The sequence below is a fragment of the Muntiacus reevesi genome, chromosome 2, assembly GCF_963930625.1.
Source record: "Muntiacus reevesi chromosome 2, mMunRee1.1, whole genome shotgun sequence".
Classification (NCBI taxonomy): Eukaryota; Metazoa; Chordata; class Mammalia; order Artiodactyla; family Cervidae; genus Muntiacus; species Muntiacus reevesi.
In genome coordinates this window covers 280,880,756-280,906,838 of record NC_089250.1, presented here as the reverse complement: position 1 = coordinate 280,906,838, position 26,083 = coordinate 280,880,756, and the positions used below count along the sequence as shown (strand labels likewise).

Below are 26,083 nucleotides of genomic sequence, written 5' to 3'. Positions count from 1 at the left end.
AATAAGCACGAGGTTACACTCCAATAGATACAGAAAAAATTATGGCCTGTCCGGATTTAGGGGTGATCAGTGTATGTGTTTTCTTAGGCGATGAGTAACCTGGATATGCTCTTCAAGACTCCCCTATCTGGAGGGGGTCTTATCCTTCTGTTGTCATTTCCATAGACACTAAACACAGTTCAGAGTCCACTGGAGAAGTGGCCGAGCATGATCAGCATGAAAAGTCCTGAGATGGAGTCTAGACCCTATGTTCCTTCTTCATTCGCCCTTCTTGATGCTCCTAGTTTCCACAACGAGCATCATTTATTGCAATATATTGTACCCTAGCCCTCCGGCCACCCGCATGAGAGAACGCTATCAACCTCTGGGTTACAAAATTCACAAGGCATTGTAAAATTCAGGGTCCACAAAGCAGAACTACCAAGGCAACTATAACAGTGGTAAATATAGTTTTCCACCAATCGCCCTTCGCCAATGATAGGACCGAAGTCCAGAAAGGAATGTTTTCATTTGACATTGCTTTCACCTGGTTTTTCATGTCATCTAAAGCAGTCGATACATTGCCAGATAAGTCAGGAGTGTATACACAACATTCAACCTGAATTATAGCACAGGTCCCTCCTTGAGCAGCTGTGAGCATGTCCAAAGTCATTCTATTATGAATTAACACTTTTCTCATTTGGATGTGCTCTTCATTTAAGGCTTGGATGGCTTTTGTTCTATCTAGGAGGGCCTGTTTTGTGAAATTAGTCAAGGCCTCTACTTTAATCATAATATCTCTTGTCCCTATAGAGGGTACAAACAAGGCAGCAATATACTCATACCATCGAAACACAGATCTTGTCCACCTAGCATGTAAATAAGGTAGATTTGCCGGGGCTTGTTGTAGGTTAGGCTTTCGTTACACTGGCATTTATATCAAATGTAACCCCACGACCCGAGTCTCTTAACTGTAGGTCTTACACCAAGAGAGAAAGGAGAGGTTATCATTGACAAGAGAGAGGAAAGTCTCTTTTTGTCATCCCAGAAAAGAGCTGAGTGGTTTAAAATCTCCTTGGCAGAGCGGTGACACCCACCAAGGAAGTCCATCCATCACAGACAGAGGCACAGTCCCACATACCCAGCAGTTGGAGGTGTTGTGGAAGTCTGCGTAGGAACGTGCCCATGAGATGAAAACATTGTCCTGAGTTGAAACAGAAGTTCAATTCAAAATCACGTTGATGAGGCCAAGCAGCAGGAGTTGATTGTGCGGCTTCATCCTGAAGGGGCTCATCCGGGATCTTCTTTTCCTTCTTCTCAAGGATGGTCTTACTCTCTCGAGGGTCAGCGGGGTCCCTCTGTGCAGTCCACTCAGCATTTTCTGGGTCTGCGTGGTATGCTCTCTTCACCCTCGTATGATGGATCCAAGGGACAATACCTGCAACTGTAACTGCAGTAGGGGTAGTTAGAATAACATAAGGGCCCTTTCACCGAGGGGCTAGCAAATCATGTTTCCCATCTTTGACCCATGCTTGGTCACGAAGCGTAAACTCATGAATCTGTTCCCCAAGGGGAACACCTTTCTTGTACAAACTTAGTTACCCGATTTATTACCTTACCCAGTTCCATCTGCTGTGAAATCCTATCCCCCCTCACCTGAGGCAAATTTCTTGACACCTGTTTTATTATGGGAGGGGGCCTCCCATGCACAATTTCACATGGAGAATAACCTTGGGACTGTGGGGTCATCCTGATTCTGAGCAGAACCGTCGGAAGCAAGTCCACTCAGGAGCAGTCAGTCTCTCTGATCCACTTGGAGAGTCTCTTTAAGTGTCCGGTTGGTTCCTTCCACCATCTCAGAACTCTAGGCCTATATGCAGTGTGCAGTTTCCATTTGATGTTTGAAGTTTTGCTTACTTGTTGTACTAAATCAGTTACAAAAGCCGGGCCATTACCTGAACTAATGCTGGTAGGAAATCCAAATCTGGGAACCATTTCCGTAAGCAGGCACCAGGCTACTTCTGGTGCTCTTTCAGTCCAGGTAGGAAAAGCTTTTACCCATCTCAAGAACGTACATACCATGACCAGCAGATAATGGTGGTGTTGGTGAGGTTTCATTTCAGTGAAGTCCACTCCCAGGTGTTCAAGGGGCAGTGTGCCTTTCAGCTGAACACCCGGAGGATTTTGTCTGAATCCCCGAGAGGCAGCATTAACCTCTGAGCAGGGAGCATGGCCTAGGTGGGTCGCTTGGTGTGTCTGGCTTACCAGAGTGTGCGCCAGCTCCTCCGGTACCAATAATTTGCCACTTGGCAATTCCCACCATCCCTTTTCAGTCTTGATGGCCCCTTCCGCTTTGGCTAACCTGACAGCCATTGTCTTTGTTTTATCAGGCTAGTGCCATCAGTATATAGGACCCAGTTGGGGTCTGGAACCTTGAGCCCTTCTTTAAAAGAAACCCCAGATAACTTACCTCCTCTTTGTAGATCTGCGCCTTCTTTGACACCCGGTAACCTGCTTCCATCAGCAGCTGGAGCAGTGCTTTAGTCCCTTCCCAGCATTTTTCCTTGGTCTTGGCAGCCAGCAGCAGGTCCTCCCCCTATTGTAAGAGCCAACATCCATACTCTTCCAGATGGAATGAGTCCAGGTCAGAAGCCAAGGCTTCCCCAAAGATGGCTGGGACGTTCTTAAACCTTGTGGGGGAGTCCGGATGAGCTGTTGTTTGGTGCTCCCGACTGGATCTTCCCAATCAAAGGCAAAGATGGACTGTGACGCTGGGGTGAGGCGTATGCAAAAGAAGGCATCCTTAAGATCTAGGCAAGTGTAAACTTTAGTCCTCGGCGGGAGGAGGCTAAGAAAGGTATAGTGGGTTTGGAACAGTGGAGTGTAAAGTCACAGTAGCCTGGTTGACTAGCCTGATATCTTGTACAGGCCTATAGTCCTGTCCTCATTCCCTTTTGACTGGCAAGATCGGCGTATTCCAAGCCAACTGGCACTCTACCAGAATGCCCGCTTGTTTCAGTCTATTGATGTGGGGCAATATGCCAGTTCAGGCCTCCATCTGTAGCGGGTACTGGCACTCTCTAACCGGGTTGGTGCCTGGTTTGAGCTCTGTTATCACTGGGGCGTGATGTTTAGCCAGCCTTGGCGGGGGGGGGGGGGGGGGGGGGGGCTGACCTCAGGGAATAATTGAGTTAGCTCTCTGTCATGCTCTTCTGGCCCACCCAGTTCTTCCTTCGGACACTCAGGTAACCTTCACTCATCTTGGAGATGAGAGAGAGGGCAAAAAAGTCATAGGTCCGTCCAGAAGGTGGGCCTCTCCTTAGGCGAGAAAGTCACCTGTGCTCCTAGTTTGGAGAGCAAGTCTCTTGCCAACAGGGGTACTGGGCACTCAGGAATGTAGAGGGATTCATGAATCTCTTGGTGCCCACCCCACCCCCCCACCTGACATTTTCTGGGCTGGCAAAACGGTTTAATCATCTCTTCTCCCGATCACACAGTTACAGCGGTAGTCTTTTTGGACAGTGGAGCCACAGGTTTTGTTACTACCGACAGTTCTGCTCCTGTATCTGCCACGAAGTCAATGTTTTGGTCTCCCACTTTTACGTTTACCATGGGCTCTCAGGGACCTGATATCTCTGAGCCCTGGCAACCCTAGTCAATTTCCAAGTCAGCAAGCCCCACAACTGCGGGAGCTTCCTCTTCCTTCTGTGCCTTAGGGCATTCATTCTTCCAGTGGCCAAAAGCTTGCACCAGGCACACTGGTTTGGCTGTAATGGGCCCGGGGCCTCCCTTGGGGCCGGTTGAAGGACTGTCCTGTCCCTGGGGCAGGTGAGGTTTTCCGGAGGGCCCGAGATAGGCTTTCCCAGAGCAGCAGCTAGCGCTGTAAGTCTCTTGTTTGTTCTCTTTCATTTCCTCCAGCCCTCTGGCAGAGCGCAGTCTCTGCTTAATTCCAGCGTCTCCCTCCCCTTCTCGTCAGTACTCACCGGGAGAGGCGGGCATAGCTTGGGCGCTTGGGCTGGAGCCGGATCCTGGAAGTGTTGGCCAGAGGCTTCTGTCACCGGGATCGGAGCCTGCCCAAACGGCGGCTCTAGGAACTCCGGGAAAGCTGGCGGAGGAGCAGCGTCTGCTAAGAAACTTCACCTGGCCCTGGATCAGGCATGAAGGCGGCCTCCGGTCCTGGTGAAGCCCTGGGAGGCAGGCGCGTCATTATCCAGCATGGGGGAGGGGTCAGGTCATCCCCGTCCAAATCCTGTAGAATCTCCTTTTTTATCATCAGTCAATTTTTGTGCCCTTAACATTTTTCCCTTTCCCTTCTGGATACAGAACCTTGTCCAAGTAGGAGGGTCTCAAGCTAACCCTAGCCATGAGTCAATAGATGGATATTGACCCAGGTGTCCCGGCTCTCCTGTGACTACTGTATAGATTGCTTCCACTATTTTTGAGTTCATGATGTTCTCTCGTTGCCTTCCTGCTCCCGTAGGAGTCCATTCGACCACAGAGTATGTGGAGGTAGTTAGGCTTCATCTTCACCCCGTAGTCTCCTCCTAATCCCTTGTTTAAAATTTTCACTCCAATACAGTTGCCTTAGATTCACTTCGCCCCATCTTGCTTACCTTCTCAGGCCTTCTTGTACTTTTCCTTTTCGTTCTGTTACGAAGTTCTCAGTACCCTAAGTACTTCTCATTATTTTCACTCAGTGACACTTAAATTGCCATTCTGCCTCCTTCCTAATTGGGGTGAGAAGAGCCTTACCTGCCAGACCCCAGCGGGAAAAGGGGGATCGGCATGTTTTCACCTGCCGGTCAGCATAGCTGAACCAGAACATCACATGGTCCAAGACTGTTTCTCCCTCAAAGTCCATTCTGCCTTGGTGGGCTTGATCAGATGCGAATGAAAACACAGATGGGTTAAATATCCCATGTCCCAGGCCATCTCCGGAAAAGCCAATTTATACTCACTTCTGAATCCCCCTCCTTCTAGCCTAACAATTCCGAGGGGGTCAAGAATTTCACAGCAAACAGGACACCTCCTGGGGGAGGGCAGATTACGAGCATACAAGGACCAGTTTCCTATCCTAAAAATCCCCTGGCGATCACTGGTAATAATTTTACCCAAGATGGTGTGGACACGCCTCCTAAATGACCTTCACAAACTTCCTTCCTAAACCCTAGCACGCTCGTCAACCTATGTACCAAGCAATCGCCGCCTGCCTATTCCAGGCTCCTGTGGGTCCCCACTCCTTCTAGTCCCTCCCAGGGGGGTGATCAGGCCCCCTCTTCCACCCTGCTGGGTGGGTTCCTCCTCACCTGAGCGCTCAGTTACCCTGGTGCCGTCCACTACCTGCTGACATGAAAGGTCTGGGCGTTTAGAAGCAGAATCCTTCCAGAGGGGCGAGGCGCCTTCCCCCCTCTAGGAGATTCAAGCTACAAAGCCTCGGGGTGGCCTCAAATGAGATCTGTCTCCTCAAAGTGAGGAGCTTCCCGGCCAATGCACCAAATGTTGTAGCCACACTTTCCGGGAAACAAACTCACTCAGAAGGACAATGCAGAGAGTGGAGTGCGGTTCTTCTTAGCCAAGGGCCCCGACCAGCATTTGTGAAAATCTTTTATACCCCATGTGTACCCCAATCCCTTGATGCTTACAAAGGTAGGGTAAATACAGTCACAATAACCCCATCATTCACGTGTTATGTGTTCAAACAGTCAATAATCAATAAGCCCGCGGTTACATTCCAACCAGTTAATAACCGACAGGCCTGTGCTTGCATTCTGATAGATAGTGTCTGGAGGCAGTGGTGATTAGTGTCTGTTTTCTTTTAGGTGATGAGTAACCTGGATGTGATCTTCAGGGTTCCCCTCTCTGGAGGGAGTCTTATCCTTCCATTGTCATTCCCACAGGCACTAAGCAGAGAGTTCAGAGTCCACGGGAGAGCTGGCCGAGCACGATCAGCACAGACAGGCCTGAGATGGAGTCCAGGCCCTAAGAATTCCTTCTTCATCGTCTCTGGCCCTGGAATGAATTCGTCTCCTCCTGAGGCCAAGAATTCCAGCGTCTTATTGTTCAGCAACAACCTTTCAGCACTTTAATTCCTCAGTCGCTGATATTATTACCAAGATGAACTTGTCCTCATGACTGTGGGAGATGAAGTGGATCCATTGTGATTGCTCCCTGGTCAAATGACTCTAGCAATTTCTAATTATGTTCTACATCCACAATATTTATTTTTATGTCCATCGAAGTCTACTTCTCAGATCTTTATGTACACCAAACAATAGATACCTGGTGAGTTCAGATTATATTAAACACTCTTTCCATAACTTTTCCAATGTCAGTTGAATCAGAACAAGGTGAAGCAGAGAGAAGAGTTGAAATTTTAAATGATCTCTAAGGACACTAAAAAATATATATATATATATATATTAGATAGAAATCCTAACCATTACTGGTCTATACAAAAGAATCACAATGTGTCTTTTTCATGAAATTGCAACAATTGACTAAATAGAGTTGCAACAAGTTGGAGTTGTGCTTGATTTGAGTTGAAACAGTTTGGATGTGGGCATATGAGTATATATAGGATGATACATACCTAAGGAGGTAACAACTGTGAATCCAAACATTTATAAGTTATACTTTGTAAACAAAGATGAAACATTTAACTCGTTTTCACTATCTCACCCTTCCAGACTTTGCCATCAGCTACTGACCCCCCGTGGACTTGTTGGTTTAGTGCCATCAGATTAAAATTAGTCACATGCATCTTCCTTAGCTGTGTTCTCTTTGTTTGAAATTGTTTATGTTTCTCTCTCCTAGTATGCTCTTATAAATGCCACTATCTATATCACTTATTTTGTCTATAAGGTGGTCTCCTTCATTGTCCACTGTGTAAACCTCCTCTGTGTATACAGATATTTACATGTCTATGTATATAGATATCTATGCCTATATGTATCTATAATAGATATTTATATCTGTATATACATAGATAGTTATGTCTATATGTACATATATATTTATATGTCTATGTATTTAGATATTTATGTCTCTATGAAGCTAGGTATTTATACATCTATGTACCTAGAATCTATATTTCTATGCATATAGACATTTGTATACCTACGTACTTAGACATTTATATCTCTCTCTGGACATTTACATATCTATGTACCTAGATATTTACATTTATGTACACTTATGTATATACAAATAGATGTCTTACCAGTATAACAGGGCCTTAGAGAAGGGAACACTCCTACAAAAAGACCTGACTCGGCAACTGAACAAAAACAAAATAGTAAACACATTCGATTGACCTGCCACTAACAACACATGGTATATCAATGTTACTACAATATGAAATATAGGTTAGTTTAAAAAAATAATGCTTAGGGGGAGTTCCCTGCAGTCCCCTGGTTAAGATTCTGTGCTTCAAATGCAGGGGGCAAGGGTTCGACACTTGGTCGGGGAACTAAAAATCCCACATGCAACATGGCACTGCCAGTAAATTTAAAAAAATTATTACAATAAAAAAACAAGAATGTCCCGAAAGAACACGCAAGCTTTTGGGTGTTTCTTCAGGTCCATTCCATATTGAATTACAGTCTTGAGTGAAAACTTGAAGGTTTTCAATTTCAAGGCAATTACAACTGGGCCTGAAAAAGTCCTGACCCCTTGTGGCCATTCCCTGCAATAGCAACCTTAAAACACGCTTATGAGAACATTTCATGCAGAGATGGGCTCAGTAAAGGACATCAATGGTATGGACCTAACAGAAGCCGAAGATGTTAAGAAGGGGTGGCAAGAAAACACAGCAGAACTGTGCAAAAAAGGTCTTCATGGGCCAGACAGTCATGATGGTGTGATCACTCATTTAGAGCCAGACATCCTGGAATGTGCAGTCAAAGGGGCCTTAGGAGACATCACTACAAACAAAGCTAGCAGAGGTTATGGAATTCCAGTTGAGCTATTTCAGATCCTAAAAGATGATGCTTTGAAAGTGCTGCACTCAATCTGTCAGCAAATTTAGAATACTCAGCAGTGGTCACAGGACAGGAAAAGGTCAGTTTTCATTCCAATCCCAAAGAAAGGCAATGCCAAAGAATGCTCAAACTACCCCACAATTGCACTCATCTCATACACTAGCAAAATAATGCTCCAAATTCTCCAAGCCAGGCTTGACCAATACATGAACTGTGAACTTACAGATCTTCAAGCTGGTTTTAGAAAAGGCAGAGAAACCAGAGATCAAATTGCAACCATCCACTGGATCATCGAAAAAGCAAGAGAGTTCCAGAAAAAAAAATCTATTTCTGCTTTATAGGCTATGCCAAAGCCTTTGACTGTGTGGGTCACAATAAACTGTGGAAAATTCCCAAAAGATGGGAACACCAGACCACCTGACCTGCCTCTTGAGAAATCTGTATGCAGGTCAAAAAGCAACTGTCAGAACCAGACATGAAACAACAGACTGGTTCCAAATTGGGAAAGGAGCATATCAAGGTTATATATTGTCACCCTGCTTATCTAAATTCTAAGCAGAGTACATCATGAGAAATACCACGCTGAAGGAAGCACAAACTAAATTCAAGATTGCCTGGAGAAATATCAGCAATGCAGATGGCACAACCCTTATGGCAGAAAGTGAAGAAGAACTAAAGAGACTCCTGATGAAAGTGAAAGAGGAGAATGAAAATGTTGGCTTAAAGCTCAACATTCAGAAAACTAAGATCATGGCATCGCGTCAGATCACTTCATGGCAAATAGATGGGGAAACAGTGGCTGACTTTATTTCGGGGTTCTCCAAAATCACTGCAGATGGTGACTGCAGCCATGAAATTAAAAGACACTTACTCCTTGGAAGACAAGTTACTACCAACCTAGACAGTATATTAAAAAGCAGAGATGCTACTTTGCTAACAAAGGTCTGTCTAGTCAAGGCTATGGTTTTACCAGTGGTCATGTATGGATGGGAGAGCTGGACTCTAAAGAAAACTGAGTGCTGAAGAATGTATGCTTTTGAACTGCGGTGTTGGAGAAGGGTCGAGAATTCCTTGGACTACAAGGGGATCCAAGAGTCCATTCTAAACGAGATCAGACCTGAGTGTTCATTGGAAAGACTGATGTTGAAGCTGAAACTCCAATGCTTTGGCCACCTGATGTGAAGAGCTGACTCATTTCAAAGGACCCTGATGCTGAGAAAGATTGAGGGCAGGAGGAGAAGGGGACAACAGAAGATGAGATGGTTGGGTGGCATCACCGACTAAATAGACACGAGTTTGGGTAAACTCCGGGAGTTACTGATAGACAGGGAGGCCTGGCGTGCTACAGTTCATGGGGCTACAAAGAATCAGACACGACTGAGTGACTGAATTGAACTGATAAGGGGAAAGAATATGAAGAAGAATAGATATCTATATCTATATCAAGAATAGATAGCTATATGTATACGAGACCAGCTTGAATGTAAGAGATGCTGATGGTGACTGGTTCTGACTCTCAAGACTTCAATCAAATGAAGCTTGGAGTCTCCCACAGCCCAAGACCATTAATAAACATGTCTGTCAAGTTAAAGTGCTACTCACTCACTCATGTCTGCCTCTCTGCAACCCCATGGACCACCAGGCTCTTCTGTCCATGGGATTCTCCAGGCAAGAATACTGGAGTGGACTGCCCCGCCCTCCTCTTGGAATCTTCCTCATTTAGGGGTTGAACCCGGGTCTTCTGCTATGCAGAGATTGTTTACCATCTGAGTCACCTCAGAAGCTGGAACATGCCTGTACTCATAGATTAAATCTTCCCCAACTTTGTGGTTACAGAGACACTGCTCTGGAAAGCTCCATGTTGTTCTCCATAGTTCTGCAAGTAATACACTTTTTCTTCGCATGAGCTTTGGCTGTGTTGTACCTTCTGGCTCTACACCCACCAAGAGGGAAACTCGCTTTTCTGATAACATTTCTCCATCCAGACTCCCAACCACCACTTGATGCTAATTCTACAATCAGTCGCTTTGCTTCCAATACATGGAAATTACATTATTTTTCTGTGAGCAAAGCTAGCTAAGGGCCAGAACCAGTGTCCCTATTTTATCTTGTGAAACCAGTAGGTGTCAGGCAAACTCATCTCTATGGACCCACAGTCCTCCAGATCGATGCCTTGGCTTACAGAAAACACTTGCAAAGCTTTGAGGTTTTACTTACACCTCATTTCTGAAGGCTTTTCATACCCACATTAAATAAACAGATGGCTCATCAGTGCCACTTCTACTTTCAGATTAAAAATCCTCCAAGTTTTCTCTAACATCCTTATTCCACGCGTTGTGCTTAAATCTTTGACCATACTGTGTTTATCTTGTGTCTCATCAGAATGTAGTCAATTACACCATTTCCCTTGAATAATGCAGTACTCACCACATAAGAGCTCTCGCCAAAACTGGATTTGATAAGGCAGGGCACAGGGGGGCCTAGGATAAACTCCGGGAGCGCGGTTTCAGTCTGGTGGACCCGAGATTCCAGTTGAGGGCATTGGAAAGAAACATTCAGCCTGAGGACAGCCCGCCCACCTGAGGATCCAGGCCTCAGAGTCCATGCCTGAAAACAAAGAGACCAGCCAAGCTGCGCCTGCGCACTGGAGGCGTGACAGGCACGCCCACAGAGTAGCCAATCCCCGAGCGGTGGGGCGGGGCCTCCATCGTGCTCCCCACCCTCCGGGCGCCTATTGGCCAGACCGCCACAGTCACAACGCCGATTGGTCGCTTGTGACTGACAGGGTAGAGGCAGGCTCCTGGCCCGTCACTTCACCTCAGCGCCGAAGGACTGGACTTCGCTGAACCTCTAGCGTTCCTGGGGACAGGGTGGGCAGTGTGGCAGGACAGCGGGGAGGCTGAAGGGAACGCGTCCTGGGCAGCCATCATAAACGTTAGCCTGATGGCTTCAAATTCCAGGGTGGGAGGCCCGAAATCCTGTCAGCTTTGAGTAACCTGAGTCCTAATCTGAAGCGGGCTTGCGTGTCGTCAGCTTCAGGGATTACAAGTTCCTTCACCCACAGAAACCCCAAATCCCCTAGTGCTGCGACCCTCAAATACCTAGATTAACCCCAGATCCCCTCAGCCTGAGGCACCCCCAAAATACCACCCGCAAAGAGACCAAATTTCCTAAACCTCGGAGACCCTGAATACCTCCGCCTGGGAGCTCTTAAACCTCTTCCTCCTCAAGACCCTAACTGTACTGCCTATCTGAGCCCTAAAATCCCTTAGTAAGAAACCCCCGATTTCCTCAGCCTCACAGATCCCAAGTTTTCTCACCGTGCGCATTCTACATCAGCCAAAAGATCCCCAGTCCCCTCTGACTGAGGACCCCAGTTACTTCAGCCCGTGGGACCCAGATCTCCTCAAGCCGAGCGACTTCTCCCTTAGACGTAGAACCTACGTTATGCCCAGATTTTTCTGAGTCCCCAGGAGGAGATCCTCAAAACCCTTCTTGGAGAAACATTCCCTCTGCTTCACTGGAACAGAGCCCTGATTTCAGCCTGACCCCAGTCCAGCAGTTAGGGGTTTCCGGGTCTCCTCGAGAATCCCTCCGTCACCCACAGTCACATCCCTCCCAGTGCCTTCCCTCAGAGGGGTTGAATTGTAGGGGAACCAAAGAAACCAAATCTAGTTCATATTAGGCTGATCTGTCATATCTAGTCAGGATCCGTCCATCCCACCAATACCCTCACCCTGACTTTCCCCTCGCCTTACTGCCCTGGACACTCCACCCAAGGCAGGCAGCTCAGGCTCTGGACAGTGGTCTGGGGTATCTCAGCACCTTCTTCTTCCACAGGCACCTTGGGCTTTAGCAATCAATGGCCATGAGGCCGAACAGGTCTCCAGAGGAGAGCACTGAGGGAAATGCCGGGAGAACAGAGCGGAAGCCCACGGTGAGCGGTGGAGTCGGCAAAGCTGGGCTCAAAGTCAGCTCTATAGGAAGGACATGGCGCTGGTCCCTGAAGCACCACAGACTGCTTGCCTTGAAAGCTGAGTGAACGTCCCTGTGACTGTACACAGGATGGGAATACCTGGTCCTGTCTGAGATGGTGGGGTGGAGTGGGACAAAACAGGACACTAGCTTCTCAACTGCTCTGTGTCCAGGGAGAGCTAGGAAAATGCTCAGTTTGTTCAGTTAAGGAGGACACAGTCGGGAAGGAAAGTCTTCATCCCTGTCTCACACAGACCATCCAGGAGCTTCAGGCTTCTCCCTGCACAAAAGGTGGAGGAGAAGGCTCAGCGCTAAGGTCGGACTTAGATTGGTAAATCACTGATGAAATCTATTATTTTCCTTAGGCCAAAGATGCTTTCAAAGACATCTCCGTATTCTTCTCCAAGGAAGAATGGGAAGAGATGGGAGAATGGGAAAAAATCCGATATAGGAATGTGAAAAGAAACTACGAAGCGCTGATTGCTATAGGTAACAGGAAGTGCTGGGCGCCTGTGAGCCTGGGAAACATGAAACAGGTCTTCACCCTCAGGGTTCACTTGGCCCGCTCTTAGGTGGCTTCACCTGCTCACAGTTCCCTTTTGTGTGGAGACAAACATGGAGGAAATGTTTGCAGTTCTGTACCAGAGGGAGGGTGACCTGCAGTGCAGAGCTCACCTCTTGCCTTGTTCTATATTCTCTCAGCACATCCCACAGATTCCCTGACTCTGTGACACTTTCCATTGCTTCTATGCTTTGTTTCCCCTTCTTAGAACAAATGTTTTGCTTCTTTCCAGGTTTCAGAGCCACTCGACCAGATTTCATGCATCCCCACAGGCAGGCCATCAAGCCCCAGGGAGATGACACTGAGGATTCTGATGAAGAATGGACACCAAGGCAGCAAGGTGAGAGGCCAGGAGGGTGTGGACGTGTCTTCCTGAAACCAGCCTGGGCTTAGGTCTCAACTACATCTCAGCCAGTAGCAAGGAAAACATAATTTTCAGCATTCCCAAGTGGCTGTGGCTTAATATTGACATTAGCCTGAATGAAGATGAATGTATAGGTTTTCCAGTGTAATTCTCAAAAGTTTTATGGTTAATATTTATCATTATTTTTAAAAAGAATTATTTTTGCTAAACATTCTTAGTGAAAGGCAGTTAAAGATCCTTTAGAAATAAATTCACCAAACAGATTGGTTATTGGTTATTGGATTAAATCCCTTCAAAGAGGAAATGATTAACATATTATTTCAAGATACATTATGTATATATGTATATAAAATAAAACTCATGATCTTCTTACCCTAAGGTAAAACTAATTCTTTATTTTGATTCTGGGAAAGGGTTTGAGAGAACTATTTATTCTCCATGATCTTTCCCACATTTCACTGACCAGAGATGGCATCAGGTAAATAAAACGAAGTACACCTATTATAAAATAGAAGTAAGCAGCTCACTTCCTCTTCTGCTGCTCAGTTTAGAAGAGTTAATCTGCCTAGACTGGAGAAACAATTTAGATAGTTCTATGATTCTCCATCTATGGATTTCTGTTCTCCCAGATATTAAAAAATTACTTATTTAGTTTTGGCTGCACTGGGTCTTTGTTGCTGTGGACAGGCTTTCTCTGGTTGCGGTGACTGTCTTCTCGTTGCAGAGCACGTGCAGGCTCTGGAGTTTTTGAAAAAAAAGACTTAGCTGCCCCGCAGAAAGGGGCATCTCCCTGGACCAGCCATCGAACCTGTGTCCTCTGCATTGGCAGGCAGATTCTCATCCACTGTGCACCAGGGACGTCCCTCTGTTCCCTTAGGTTATTAAAACTAGTGAAAGGGACATGAAAACCAAACATTTGGTTGTCTGCAAAGGTTTTGACAAAAGGAGAGATTCTTAGGGAATACATACGCCTCGGTTCACCATACGCCTGCTCGTCTTTATTTACCTTTTTAACAGTTTCTGAGTGTAAGGCACACCGCTGCTAACTATGTACACGTTAGTCTTAGTGGCCGCAGTGCTAATCTCTCAGTCATATCTGACTCTGTGTCCCCATAGATTGGAGCCCACCAGGCTCCTCTGTCGATGGGATTCTCTAGGCAAGAATATTGGGGTGGGTTGCCATGTCCTGCTCCAGGTGATCTTCCCAACGCAGGGATTGAGCCTGCATCTGTTGCATCTCCTGCATTGCAGGTGGACTTTTTACCCCTGAGCCACCGGGATTATATATACACATTGCTGTACAACAAATCTGTAGAAGTGTTACATCTTGTGTGACTGAAGCCCTAATCCACTGAGGAACAATTCTCCAATCCTTCCTCCTCATAGCCCTTGGCAACCATGATTATATTTTCTGTTTCCATGGATTTAATTTAGATACCTCAGAGAAGTGGAATCAGGCCATATATGTCTTTTTTGATTGGTTCATTTCACTTAGTATAATATCATCAAGGCCCATCCATGTAGCATATGACAGAAATCTTTTTTAAGGCTTCAAAACATTCCGTTGTGTGCATGTGGATATAAGAGCTATAACATATATCTTATATATAATCTTTATCTTTTATCCACCAATGAACATATAGAATGCTCACACATCTTGCCCATTGGGAATAATGCGGCAATGACTATACATGTGCCCACTATTTACTCATTATCTTGCTTTCAATTTTTTACGGAAACCCACTCTTGACTTGGATTGCTAGATCATACAGCACTTCTAATTTTCTGTGGAAACTCCATAGTCTTTTCTAGAAAGCTTGCAACATTTTACATTGCCACCAATAGTGTATAAGGGTTCCAATTTCTCCATATCCTGACCAAACTTGTTATTGTCTTCTTATACATATTGCCCATCCCAGAAGGTTTCAATTTGTATTTCCATACCGATTAGTAATATTGAGAATCTTTTCATATATTTGTTGGCCATTGTGTATTTTCTCTGGAGAATTGTCTATTCAATTCCTTCTCTCACTGTTAGTCAGCGCAGACTGCCATAACAAAACAGACTGCATTCCTTAAACCACAGAAATTTGTTTTCTTACAATGCTGGAACATGGAAATTTGATATCAAGGTGCCATCATGGTCCATCAGGTTTTCTTCCTGGCTTATAGGTAGCCTTCAAACTGGTGTATGCTTAATAACCCCTTATCAGGTGCAGATTTTATAAATATTTTCTACCATCATGTCGGTGGCCTTTTCAACTCTGTTCAGTGTCCTTTGCTGCACAGAGGTTTTAAGATTAATCTCATTTCTCTATTTTTACTTTGTTACTAATACTTGTGCACTTGGCACCATATCTAAGAAATCATTGCTGAATCAGTGTCGTGAAGCTTCACCCTTGTTGTCTTCTAAGGGTCTTATCAAGTCTTGCATAAATGTCTTTAATCCATTCTGAGTTGATTTTTCTTCAAGATGTAAGATGTTCATTACTTTGCATATGGTTATTTTGTTTCCCCAGCACCATTCATTACAGGGATTAAGCTTTCCCCATTAACTTGACACGCTAGATGAAGATCATTAGACCATGTATCCAAGAGTTGATTTCTGGCTGTCTATTCTGTTCCATTGATTGACATATCTGTCTTTATGCCAGCCAGCTTCCTCAGTGGCTCAGCAGGTGAAGAATCTGCCTTCAGTGCAGGAGACACAGGAGATGTGGGTTCAATCCATGGGTTAAGAAGATCCCCTGGAGAAGGAAATGGCAACCCTGTCCAGTATTTTTGCCTGAGAAATCCCATGGACAGAGGAGCCTGGTGGGCTATAGTCCAAAAGGTCACAGAAAGTCAAGAAGACTGAGCAGCTAAGCACACATGTTTTGCCAAATCCACACTCTTTTGGCTCCTGTACCTTTGTAGTGTGTTCTGAAATCAGAGGCCTCCAGCTTTGCTGTTCTTTCTAAGATTGCTTTGCCAGTTTGGGGTGCTCTGAGATTCCGTGTTAACTGTTGGATGGATTTTCTATATCTGAAAAAACTTCCATTGGGATTTTAATAGGAATTGCATTGAATGTTTAAATTGCTTTGGGTAGTATGAACAGCTTAATAATATTAAGCCTCTAAATCCATAAACATGAGACACCTATCGATTATTTATGTCAGATTCCTTTCAGCAATATTTTGTAGTTTTCAACATATGAGTCTTTCATCGCCTTAAGTTTATTCCTAATTACTTCATTCTTCTCAATGCTATTATAAATAAGATTCTTTGACCAGTGGCTAGGACTCTACACTCCCAATGCAGAGAACTTGCGTTCAGTCCCTAGTCAGGGAACTAGATCCCACATGCCGCAACAAAAGTCCTGGAAAAAACAAAGAAATAAAAATAAATATTTTTTTATAATTTAGCTCTTGAATATAGCTTTAAAAAAATAAAAAATAAATAGTATTGTTTTCTTATTTTCCTTTGTGCAATGGTCATTCTTCATGCATGGAAAGATATTTGAGTGTTGATTTTGTACCGTGCAACTTTCTCTGCAGGAATTTTGTGTGTGTGGATTTAAAGATTTTTCTGCACATAAAACCATGCCCCTGTGAGCAGACATAATTTTACTTCTTTCTTTCCAAATGGAAGCCTTTTGTTTCCATTTCTAACCTACATCACTGGCTAGGAGTTCTAATATTATGGTGAACACAAATTTGATAATGGGCATCCTTGGCTTTTCTTCCTGATCTTTATCACTGATGACTATGATGTTAGAGGTAGACTTTCAATATATGACCTTTATTATATTCCCGTCACTTCCTCCTATTCCTACATTGTTGAGAACTTTTGTCATGAAAGACTATTAAATTTATTAGATATTTTATGAAAATCAAATGAGGCACGGATGAAGTTTCATATATTTTCTTAATTTTAAGAAAACTATGTAATACTCCCAGTGGAACCATGGGAGTTGATGATACAGAAATCATTTTCCATTCCTCCTTTGGTAATCATTGTCTTTGTCACTCTCTGGCTTAGAATTATGTGTCCTTAATTAGAATACCCAGAGTTTGGAAACATTTCCCAACCAAAGCACTGATTCTCATCGTTTTTTAGGTAAACCTTCTTCGATGCCCTTCAGAGTGGAGCACAGTAAACACCAGAAAGTGAGTATTTCCCAAATCCTGTTGCCAAAATAACCTCCTCATGGATCGAGTCACAGGTGAGAATAGCAGAAATCACAGAGATCCTGGAGACCGCTGCCTCCCTGTCCTGAGTCTTTAGCACAATGTCTGATATCATCACCATCTTTGCAGTTAGTAAGAACAACAACAGTAGTAGGTTGTTCTGTTGTTACATTATTTTCATAATATTTTAGACTTCAAGTATTTTATGTGAATAAACTTGCTTAAACCTTAAATCAATCCTACAGTACCTATAAGTAGGTATAGAGCTATCACCATTATAGATACAAAAAAAAAAAAAAAAGGTAAGAAACATTTGATTATATACCTGAGACCACAGTATCACTGGTAGTGTAATGTAAACCAATGCACGTTCTCTAAACACCTTACAAACTGATTAAAACTTCCATAGTTCTATGAAGCTTATTCATACATCTTTATATCATTCATCTGAGAGATGTTTTCAACCTCAGTTTTTCGTGCTTTGCTAGGGAGGCATATGCTAAGACATCTGAATAAGGGAAGCTTAAGGACATGCTGGGCAGTTTGTAGAGTGGACAGTCCAAGATGAAGAAGGAGACAGGATCCCTACCTCAGAGCCTCCCACTCCAATATGAGGAAGCAACTTGAAACCCTGATAAGCCTCAGGTTTATGACTGAAAAGCAACAAATAAGAAAATAACAGAAGGAATTCACATAGATTACCTGCTTTTGAGTAGAAACTCATCAACTGGGCATCATTTCAAATGCTCATTCTTGTAGGAGGGAGTAACTACTCCTTCCACTGAGCTCTAATTAGCAACTTTCCTGTTTGTAATCATTTGTTTAGCCTGCCCCTGTGTTGTGAGGTTTGAGATCCTAGCACACACCCATTAGTTCTCAGAAGTCCAGGCCCACCTCAAAGCCCCTAAGTGCCCCCTGAATGGTTCGTGAGTGAGTGACTCCACATTGAAGCATTCATCTAGGAGTAGAAAGGTCAAAGGATGCTGAAGATAGTATCTGTGAGCTGCACTTGAAATATAGTGGCAGTTTAGGGAATAAATTGATACATAAGGGATGTACGTTCACGTTCTTACTGTAGTAAATACTTCACACAACAATTTGTTGAAGGTTATTAAATTTCATGTCCACTATAATATTAAGAATTAGCCTGTATACCAATTCATGGATCAGGAAACTGAGTAGAACCAGCTAGTCATACAGCCTTGTTCGAGGAGAATTTACGAGACCGGCTACTTTAATTCCAAACATTGTCGCTAGGACATGGCAACCTGCAGCTTTCATCTCATTTGCTTTATTGTCTAAATATGTTTCTGCCGATCGTCTTTTCTCTTCTTAATCTCACTGCTTTGTCACCTTGTTTTCCACATGTGTTTTGTCCCCTCTGTAATTTTCCATACGTCCTCGTCCGTCAAAGGGCCACTATTAAGAGAAACCCTCAGGATCTCTCTACCAGCCCTTACCCTCTTCTTTCCCTGACCTCCAGCTTTTCTCCCTGCCTTGCTCTCACTTTTATGCAGAAAGTTGAAGGGGAAGAACCTTAAGATATGAATTTTAGTTTTGATTCACTATCCACGTAGGTCCTTATTTTACACTCCAGTGTTCAGACCCCTTCCCCACATATCAGGTATTTCCAAGAATTGTCAAAGTATTAACTCAAGTCATGCATGTGAAAACACTTCATAAAGTCCTAAAGAACTAAAGAAATGCATGTTGTCTTTTACTCACATGGAAGAGAATGTCCAGGACACCATTAAGTAATGAATCTAGTTTGAAGGAATTGCCGGGAGCAGCAGAATCGCTGAAGACAAGTGGCTCCAAGCAGGCTCAGAATCCAGTGCCCCATCACAGAAAAGCAAGGACCCCTGGACAGCACCCCAGACAAAATGTCGGTAAGAGAAATATGGGGAGTTCCTCTAATTAGTTCCTCTAATTCCTGTAGAAAAACTAATAAGCATGGCCTAGGTGTGTGGAAGGGACTTTGGGCAGGCGGGGTTTAAGCTGGACTGATCTGAGACATGAAGTTAGCACTGGGGCCTTGGGAAAATCTTATACAATTTCTGAGATCCTGAATGCTATCTGTAAAGTGAGGATAAGGATACATGACTCATACAGTGCTTGAAAACCTTACATTAAATGCAAAAGTCTGACACCTACAAGTAGTTCAATAAATGCAACTGTGATAAGAGGAACGGTGCTTTGTTAGTGTTCATGCGCAGACCTCTGCTCAATGCCTTACTTGTCATGTGCGCTTAACACATATTTTCTGAGTAGATGTGTCGATGAACTATTACCTAAGTCGGAAGGTTGGGAAGTTAAACCTACTAATGGGAAGTGCAGGAAGCTATCACTGAACTGGGCATCTGTGGTCAGTGGAGCCTCAGTCTCTTGAAACTGTATTTAAAGGGAGAAGAAAGAAAATATAGAGAAGGGACTCCCTGGTGGTTAAGAGATTAAGACTCCACGCTTCCACTGCAGGAGGTGTGAGTTCCATTCCTGGTCGGGGAACTAAGATACCACAAACCATGCAGTCTGGCCGAGAAATAAATAATGGAACATGAAAACATAAAATTACGAATGTAAAAGTTTGAAAAATACATATAAGAAAATTTTAACAAAGTGTAGAGATGGACAGGTAGGAGATCTCACACTTTCTGATAAAATGGGACTAACTCCCCAGACCCGACCAGCCTTGCTTAGCTTCTGTTCTCCATCTTAGAACTCAGAAGAAAGGAGACTGGAGTGAAGAGGTACAGTCTACGGGAAAGAAAGGGCCACGTGTACCAAGAGGTCAGCGAGCCCCAGGATGAGGACTACTTCTGTGAGTGACCCCGCTGGCCCACTCACGGAGAAGGGGCAATGAGGCCTTGGTCCACTAACCTCACCTCACCATTTAGTCCACCGGCCATCCCCTTCCTCTATGACTTGGGGTACAAGATCGAGGCCAAATGCCATGAATGCCCTAGTTCTTTATGAAGGTCTTTACAACCAGAAACATCACTGTACCTCCTCTCATCCCTGTTCTCACCTCCAGATTGTGAGGAGTGTCAGAACTTCTTCATCGACAGCTGTGCTGCCCATGGGCCCCCAACCTTTGTAAAGGACTGTGCAGTGGAAAAGGGGCATGCCAATCACTCAGTCCTCACGCTGCCCCCTGGGTTAAGCATCAGACTGTCCGGCATTCCTGACGCTGGGCTTGGAGTGTGGAATGAGGCATCTGATCTGCCGCTGGGCCTGCACTTTGGCCCCTATGAGGGCCAGATCACAGACGATGAAGAGGCCGCCAACAGTGGATATGCCTGGCTGGTGAGAAGCACCCGTTTCCCTGTCCTCTGGCCTCTAATATCTTGTACGTGGTGGTGGGCATTTCATGTCTACATATGAGGATGCAGATGGTGATAACGTGGTCGTCAATGACACAGTCAGCCCTGTGTAATGTGTGCCGTGGGCGTGACCACAGGACTTCCATCTAAATGTCAGAGGAGAGGTGGGACCACAGTGTACAGACACTCATGTCATCTATCTAAAGGTCAGAGGAGAGGTGGGAACACAGTGTACAGAACCTTAGACCTCTCTCTAAGGTCAGAGGAGAGGTGGGAGCACAGTGTAGAGATACACAGAAGTGACTCCTCCCTTGTGGAGCCCTTGCCTTCAATGAATCAAGGGACTCAGACTTGGAATGATGAGTAAGGAGCTTACCGTGTGGTCCGACTGGCAGTTGAATCCATGCAGGCTGAAAAGCACCAATGACTACACAGGGAAATAACTCTTCTATTGCTTCCTACCAAAAAAAAAAAAAAAAAAAAAAAGAGGAAAGCTTGTAACTCTTTCTCTGACCCTCAGATCACCAAAGGGAGGAACTGCTACGAGTATGTGGATGGAAAGGACACGTCTTGGGCCAACTGGATGAGGTGAGTGCAGTGAGTCTGCAGTGTGTAGACATTGAGACTCCCTCCATCCCACGCCCCTTTCCGTCTCAACCCGGCTCCCTCAAAAGCTTTCACATCTTCCTTCCTCTTTTCCCTCAATACCATACTCTTTCATTTCAAAAGACACTAAAAAGAAGGAAATAAAAATATGGCATGTGCCGTCAAGATACAAGTCTATATGCTGAACAAAACTGGTGGACTTGAAAACAACTTGAAGCATCTAGATTCACCAGGAACACTTTAACTCACTTAGTGAACACTTCTCACGCCCTTTATGGTGCAGTTTAGACAGTGAACTTCGGTACTGAAGCAGATCACACAACCCATGTCCTTTTGGAGAACATACTGCAGACAGACATTAGCCAATTGATTTTAGGAGCAGTAACCTTATATTTTCTATCTTTGAGTAAGTGCACACGCCAGGATGACCTAACACAGGAGACCTTGACTCTCTGTGGGCAAAAACCTCCTCAGGCTTGGTTCCAGTGAGAAGCGGGCCCTGAGGCCTGGGAAGGAATGGGGGACAGCTTGGCCCTGAGCAGGGCCATTCTCTGAGGGCCTCTCCTTTCATCAGGGCAGGCAGACAGTGAACAAACTATTACTGTTCCGTGTCTCAAGCTATATCAGAGCTCTCTCCAAGTTTACGTGGGAGGGGGTGGGCAAGCGATTAGGACCCTGGATACACGTGGGGAGATGGCAGAAAGACTCGGCAGAGAAGGCAGGCTGTGGTGAGTGCTGAGGGCTGCATGTTAGCCAAGAAGCACCAAGTCCTGTGGATGAAAGAGAACTTAATTCAGAGTTTAGAGGAGCTGGAGGTCACCAGCCTCACGGACATTCCAGGTGGAGATGAGTCTGGAACTGGGCTCCGGAAAATGGCTACTTAGGTAAGGAGAGAAAAGCATGGGAATTCACATGGCCTGGTCGAAGGTGTGAACAGACGGTCCACATGAGGGGCGGCCTCAGAGGCGGAAGGCAAGGAGCTGGGCATGGGCGGACAGTGGAGGGCACTCGTCACCTGAGGTTTCTTTCCCTTTCCCGGCCTCGACCCCAGGTATGTGAACTGTGCCCGGGACGACGAGGAGCAGAACCTGGTGGCCTTCCAGTATCACGGGCAGATCTTCTACCGAACCTGCCGGGTGGTCAGGCCGGGTTGTGAGCTGCTGGTCTGGTACGGGGACGAGTACGGTCAGGACCTTGGCATCAAGCGGAAGAGCAGGGGGAAGAGTGAGCTCGCGGCCGGGAGAGGTGAGTGTCTCCCCTCTTCCAGCACCCCACCCCATCCTGGGAGCAGCCGTGGTCCGATTTCGAAGCAGAGGATAATCCAGTCCTAAGTCAGTTGAGTTGCAATTAAAATGCCTCAGAATTTGATTCTTTTCATATGACTGTTAGGAGAAATTTTATATTGAAAATGTTAGTTCTAATTTTTAATATTTCATGCAAAAAAATGTGCAACATCACCTTCTGCTAAAAGGCTGAGAAGCAAAAAGCAACATTTCGAGCACCTACCACCTCTCTGCCCTTTATTTGTTTCTTCTTCATTTCCTCCCATTTCTAAGCGACACGTGTACAGTGATGCGCATTCAGTTCCTGTTCCAGTCTTTTGTCATGTGAGTTCACGCTCTGTGACAGACGGGGCTCTACGCCCCGAAACAGACAGAACCACTGCCCTGGGGCAGCAGGGGCTTCACACCAGACAGGGGCTGGTGCTGAGGAAAACCAGCGCAGGGAACGTGCCTCGGATCAGCGTGAGCAGACGGTGGGGTGTGGTGCAGGACGGTGCGACAGGGTCTCTGCAGAGATAAGACCTGCGGGGAAGGATTCCAGGCAGGGGAGCAGCCCGTGCCGCAGCCCCAGGACCGGGAAGCGAGGCCATGCCAGGGGTCGCAGGAGGAAGCACAGAGGGAGAGGAAGGAGGCTCGACGGGACACGGAAGCCTCAGGGCCTGTGTCCACGTGCAGGCCCCAGGGGTCCTCCTGGGTGACACAGAACAACCGCCAGGCTTTCAGCTGCAAGCAGCATGTTCTCTGTGCTAAGACGATCCTTTGGTTCACTTTTGGGAAGAGACAATAGCGGGGAGTCCCCTCAGAGATCATTTCATTGCCAGACATGAGGGGAGAGTGGGCTGTCTGAAGATGCTTGGGAGTGAGGGTGTGAAGGGTCTGACTGGACATGTATTTTTAAACATGGATTCCTAGTGCATGTTAAGTGGATTAAGCCTGAATGAAATAAATGAGGTATGAGTACTGGTGAGGCTGGAGAAAGGATACGCCTTTATTTTATGATTTATGGGAAACTGAGAGAGGAGCAATTTGTGAACCAGTTTGGGCAGCAGGAGCCAGACCTGTAGTCAGTGGGACTTGGGCCGCTCGGTCTCATCCAGGCTCAAACCCACTTCCTGCAGAGATCGGCACAAAGGCTGCTCTTTGAACAAGGAACCACAAAGTCAGAATTAGCCACACCTGCTCTAACCACCCCCCGTGCTGCTTCCCATATGCAGAGAGCTCCAGGCCAGGCTCCCCTAACTTAATAGACCCTTTCCCCTCACAGGGAGCCACTCAGGAAATTCCACCTAAGTCATCAAGTCTTATCCATCAGTAGGGTAGATACCTGGGGCCACTGTGACGTGACTTTTCAGACACCTACACGCGGGGAAAGTCCCTGCAGATCCATCTCTATCAGGAGAGACGCTGCCTCTGATGCAGCTGGAAGGTCCCTATCTGGGTGATATGTAGAAAAGGCCCTTGACACCCGCTTCCTGGATTTCTGTAGATGTAGAGAATAACAGTGGAATGGAAGAGTGGACTGTAAAGGCACTTGATGGGCGACAGATCGTGCACTGTCAACATTTAGATGATGAGTGGGCAAGACCTGACCGTGGCAAACCAGCTACCTGACAAAAGCTTCCTCTTTCAGCAGAACCGAAGCCCAAGATCCACCCATGTCCCTCCTGCTCTCTGGCCTTCTCCAGCCAGAAATTCCTCAGCCAACACATCCAACGCAGTCACCCCTCTCAGACCCTCCTGAGACCATCTGAAAGAGACTGCCTCCAACCAGAGGATCCCTGCCCAGGCAGTCAAAATCGGAGATATTCCAATCCACACAGCCCGAGCGACAAACCTGAGGGCCACGAGGCCAAGGACAGGCCCCAACAATTGCTGAAAAGCGTAAGGCTGAAGAGGATTTCAAGGGCCTCTTCCAACTCACCCGGAGGACAAATGGGGGATTCTGGGGTGCATGAGAGAATGACAGACGAGCCCAGCACAAGCCAGAAACTGAATCCAGAGGACACAGGAACATTGCTCACGGGGGCAGGGGTCTCAGGGATTATGAGGGTCACATGCGGAGAGTGTGGGCAAGGCTCCAAGGACAGGTCAAGTCTCACCACACACGAGAGGACACATACAGGGGAGAAGCCCTATGTTTGCGGGGAGTGTGGGCGAAGCTTCCGTCAGAAGTCAGTCCTCATCACACACCAGAGGACACACACAGGCGAGAAGCCCTATGTTTGCGGGCAGTGTGGGAGAACCTTCCATCGGAAGTCAGCCCTCATCAGACACCAGAGGACACACACAGGGGAGAAGCCCTATGTTTGCAGGGACTGTGGGCGAAGCTTCAGTTATAAGTCAGTCCTCATCAGACACCAGAGGATACACACAGGGGAGAAGCCCTATGCTTGTGGGGAGTGTGGGCGAAGCTTCAGTGATAAGTCAGTCCTCATCAAACACCAGAGGATACACACAGGGGAGAAGCCCTATGTCTGCAAGGAGTGTGGGCGATGCTTCAGTCATAAGTCAGTCCTCATCACACACCAGAGGACACACACAGGGGAGAAGCCCTATGTTTGCAGGGAGTGTGGGCGATGCTTCAGTCATAAGTCAGTCCTCATCACACACCAGAGGATACACACAGGGGAGAAGCCCTATGTTTGTGGGGAGTGTGGGCGAAGCTTCAGTCATAAGGCCAATCTCATCTCACACAAGAGGACACACACAGGGGAGAAGCCCTATGATTGCGGGGAGTGTGGGCGAAGCTTCTGTCGGAAATCAACCCTCATCAGACACCAGAGGACACACACAGGGTAGAAGCCCTATGTTTGCAGGGAGTGTGGGCGAAGCTTCAGACAGAAGTCCGTCCTCATCTCACACAAGAGGACACACACAGCGAAGGAGACCTACGTTTGCAGGGAGTGTGGGCGAAGCTTCAGTCAGAAATCAGTCCTTATCAGACACCAGAGGACACACACAGGGGAGAAGCCCTATGTTTGCGGGGAGTGTGGGTGAAGCTTAGGTCAGAAGACCCATCTCTTCTCACACCAGAGGACACACACAGGGGAGAAGCCCTATGTTTGCAGGGAGTGTGAGTGAGTCATGACCAACAAACCACACCTTAGCCACAGGAGTATTTCGGCAGCCACCCTATGCCTCAGCTCTAAGGGGGCCTCAGAGGAGGCCTGTGACCCGTTACTGTCCCCAAGAGTATGAGGAGAGACTTCCCAGGTCGTCCAGGGATCAAAACTCCAATGCAGAGACCCACGTTCAATACCTGCTTGGGGAACTAGCTCCCACATGCTGGGCTGCAACACAGCCCAGCCGAATAAATAAATATATAATAAATATTTTAAAGAAAGAGTGTGATAAGCACAGAATTATTTGTTAAAGAGACCTTCTACTTTCATGACAGGAGAGGAGGTATATAAACCGCAGAGGGTTCCTTAGGTGTTCTGGAGATGTTCATGCCAATTGCCTTCATGGTTTTTTAGGTCTCCTCTTCTAATAAATTTTGTCTCCAAACAAATCTGAATCCCAGATTATGTACTCATTTCCCGTTATTACTGACAGCAGAAGGGTCCAGTGGTAGCTGAACCCCTGGGAAGGCATAATTCTGGAGCCAACTCAGTTAGGTCACTGGAGAGTCAATTCTGGGTCCAGAGAGAGGAATGCAGAGTGGAATCAGAATCACCAGGGAAGGGAATTCCCCGGCGTCCTGGGAAGTGGGGCCTCTCCTCCTTATAGACCCCGGCTCTCCTTTGGCCTCTCCTGGTGGCCCTCTGGTTCCCTCTGACTTCTGTAGCTGCAAAGGTGAAGGCCACATGCGCGTGTGTGTGTGTGAGCGCGCGCGCCTGGCTTAGC

The 26,083-nt window shown here is 46.2% G+C and overlaps 1 protein-coding gene across 1 annotated transcript; it reads left to right on the top strand.

Annotated features, from left to right (window-relative positions):
• Nucleotides 1-11,826: 11,826 nt before the first annotated feature.
• Nucleotides 11,827-25,036, top strand: LOC136161855 (histone-lysine N-methyltransferase PRDM9-like). Its single transcript, XM_065926979.1, has 10 exons — nucleotides 11,827-11,895; nucleotides 12,299-12,422; nucleotides 12,728-12,835; nucleotides 16,958-17,007; nucleotides 18,761-18,917; nucleotides 19,745-19,846; nucleotides 20,060-20,331; nucleotides 20,869-20,936; nucleotides 22,006-22,199; nucleotides 23,871-25,036. The coding sequence occupies exons 1-10, from the start codon at nucleotides 11,827-11,829 to the stop codon at nucleotides 25,034-25,036; spliced, it is 2,310 nt and encodes a 769-aa protein (XP_065783051.1).
• Nucleotides 25,037-26,083: the final 1,047 nt, after the last annotated feature.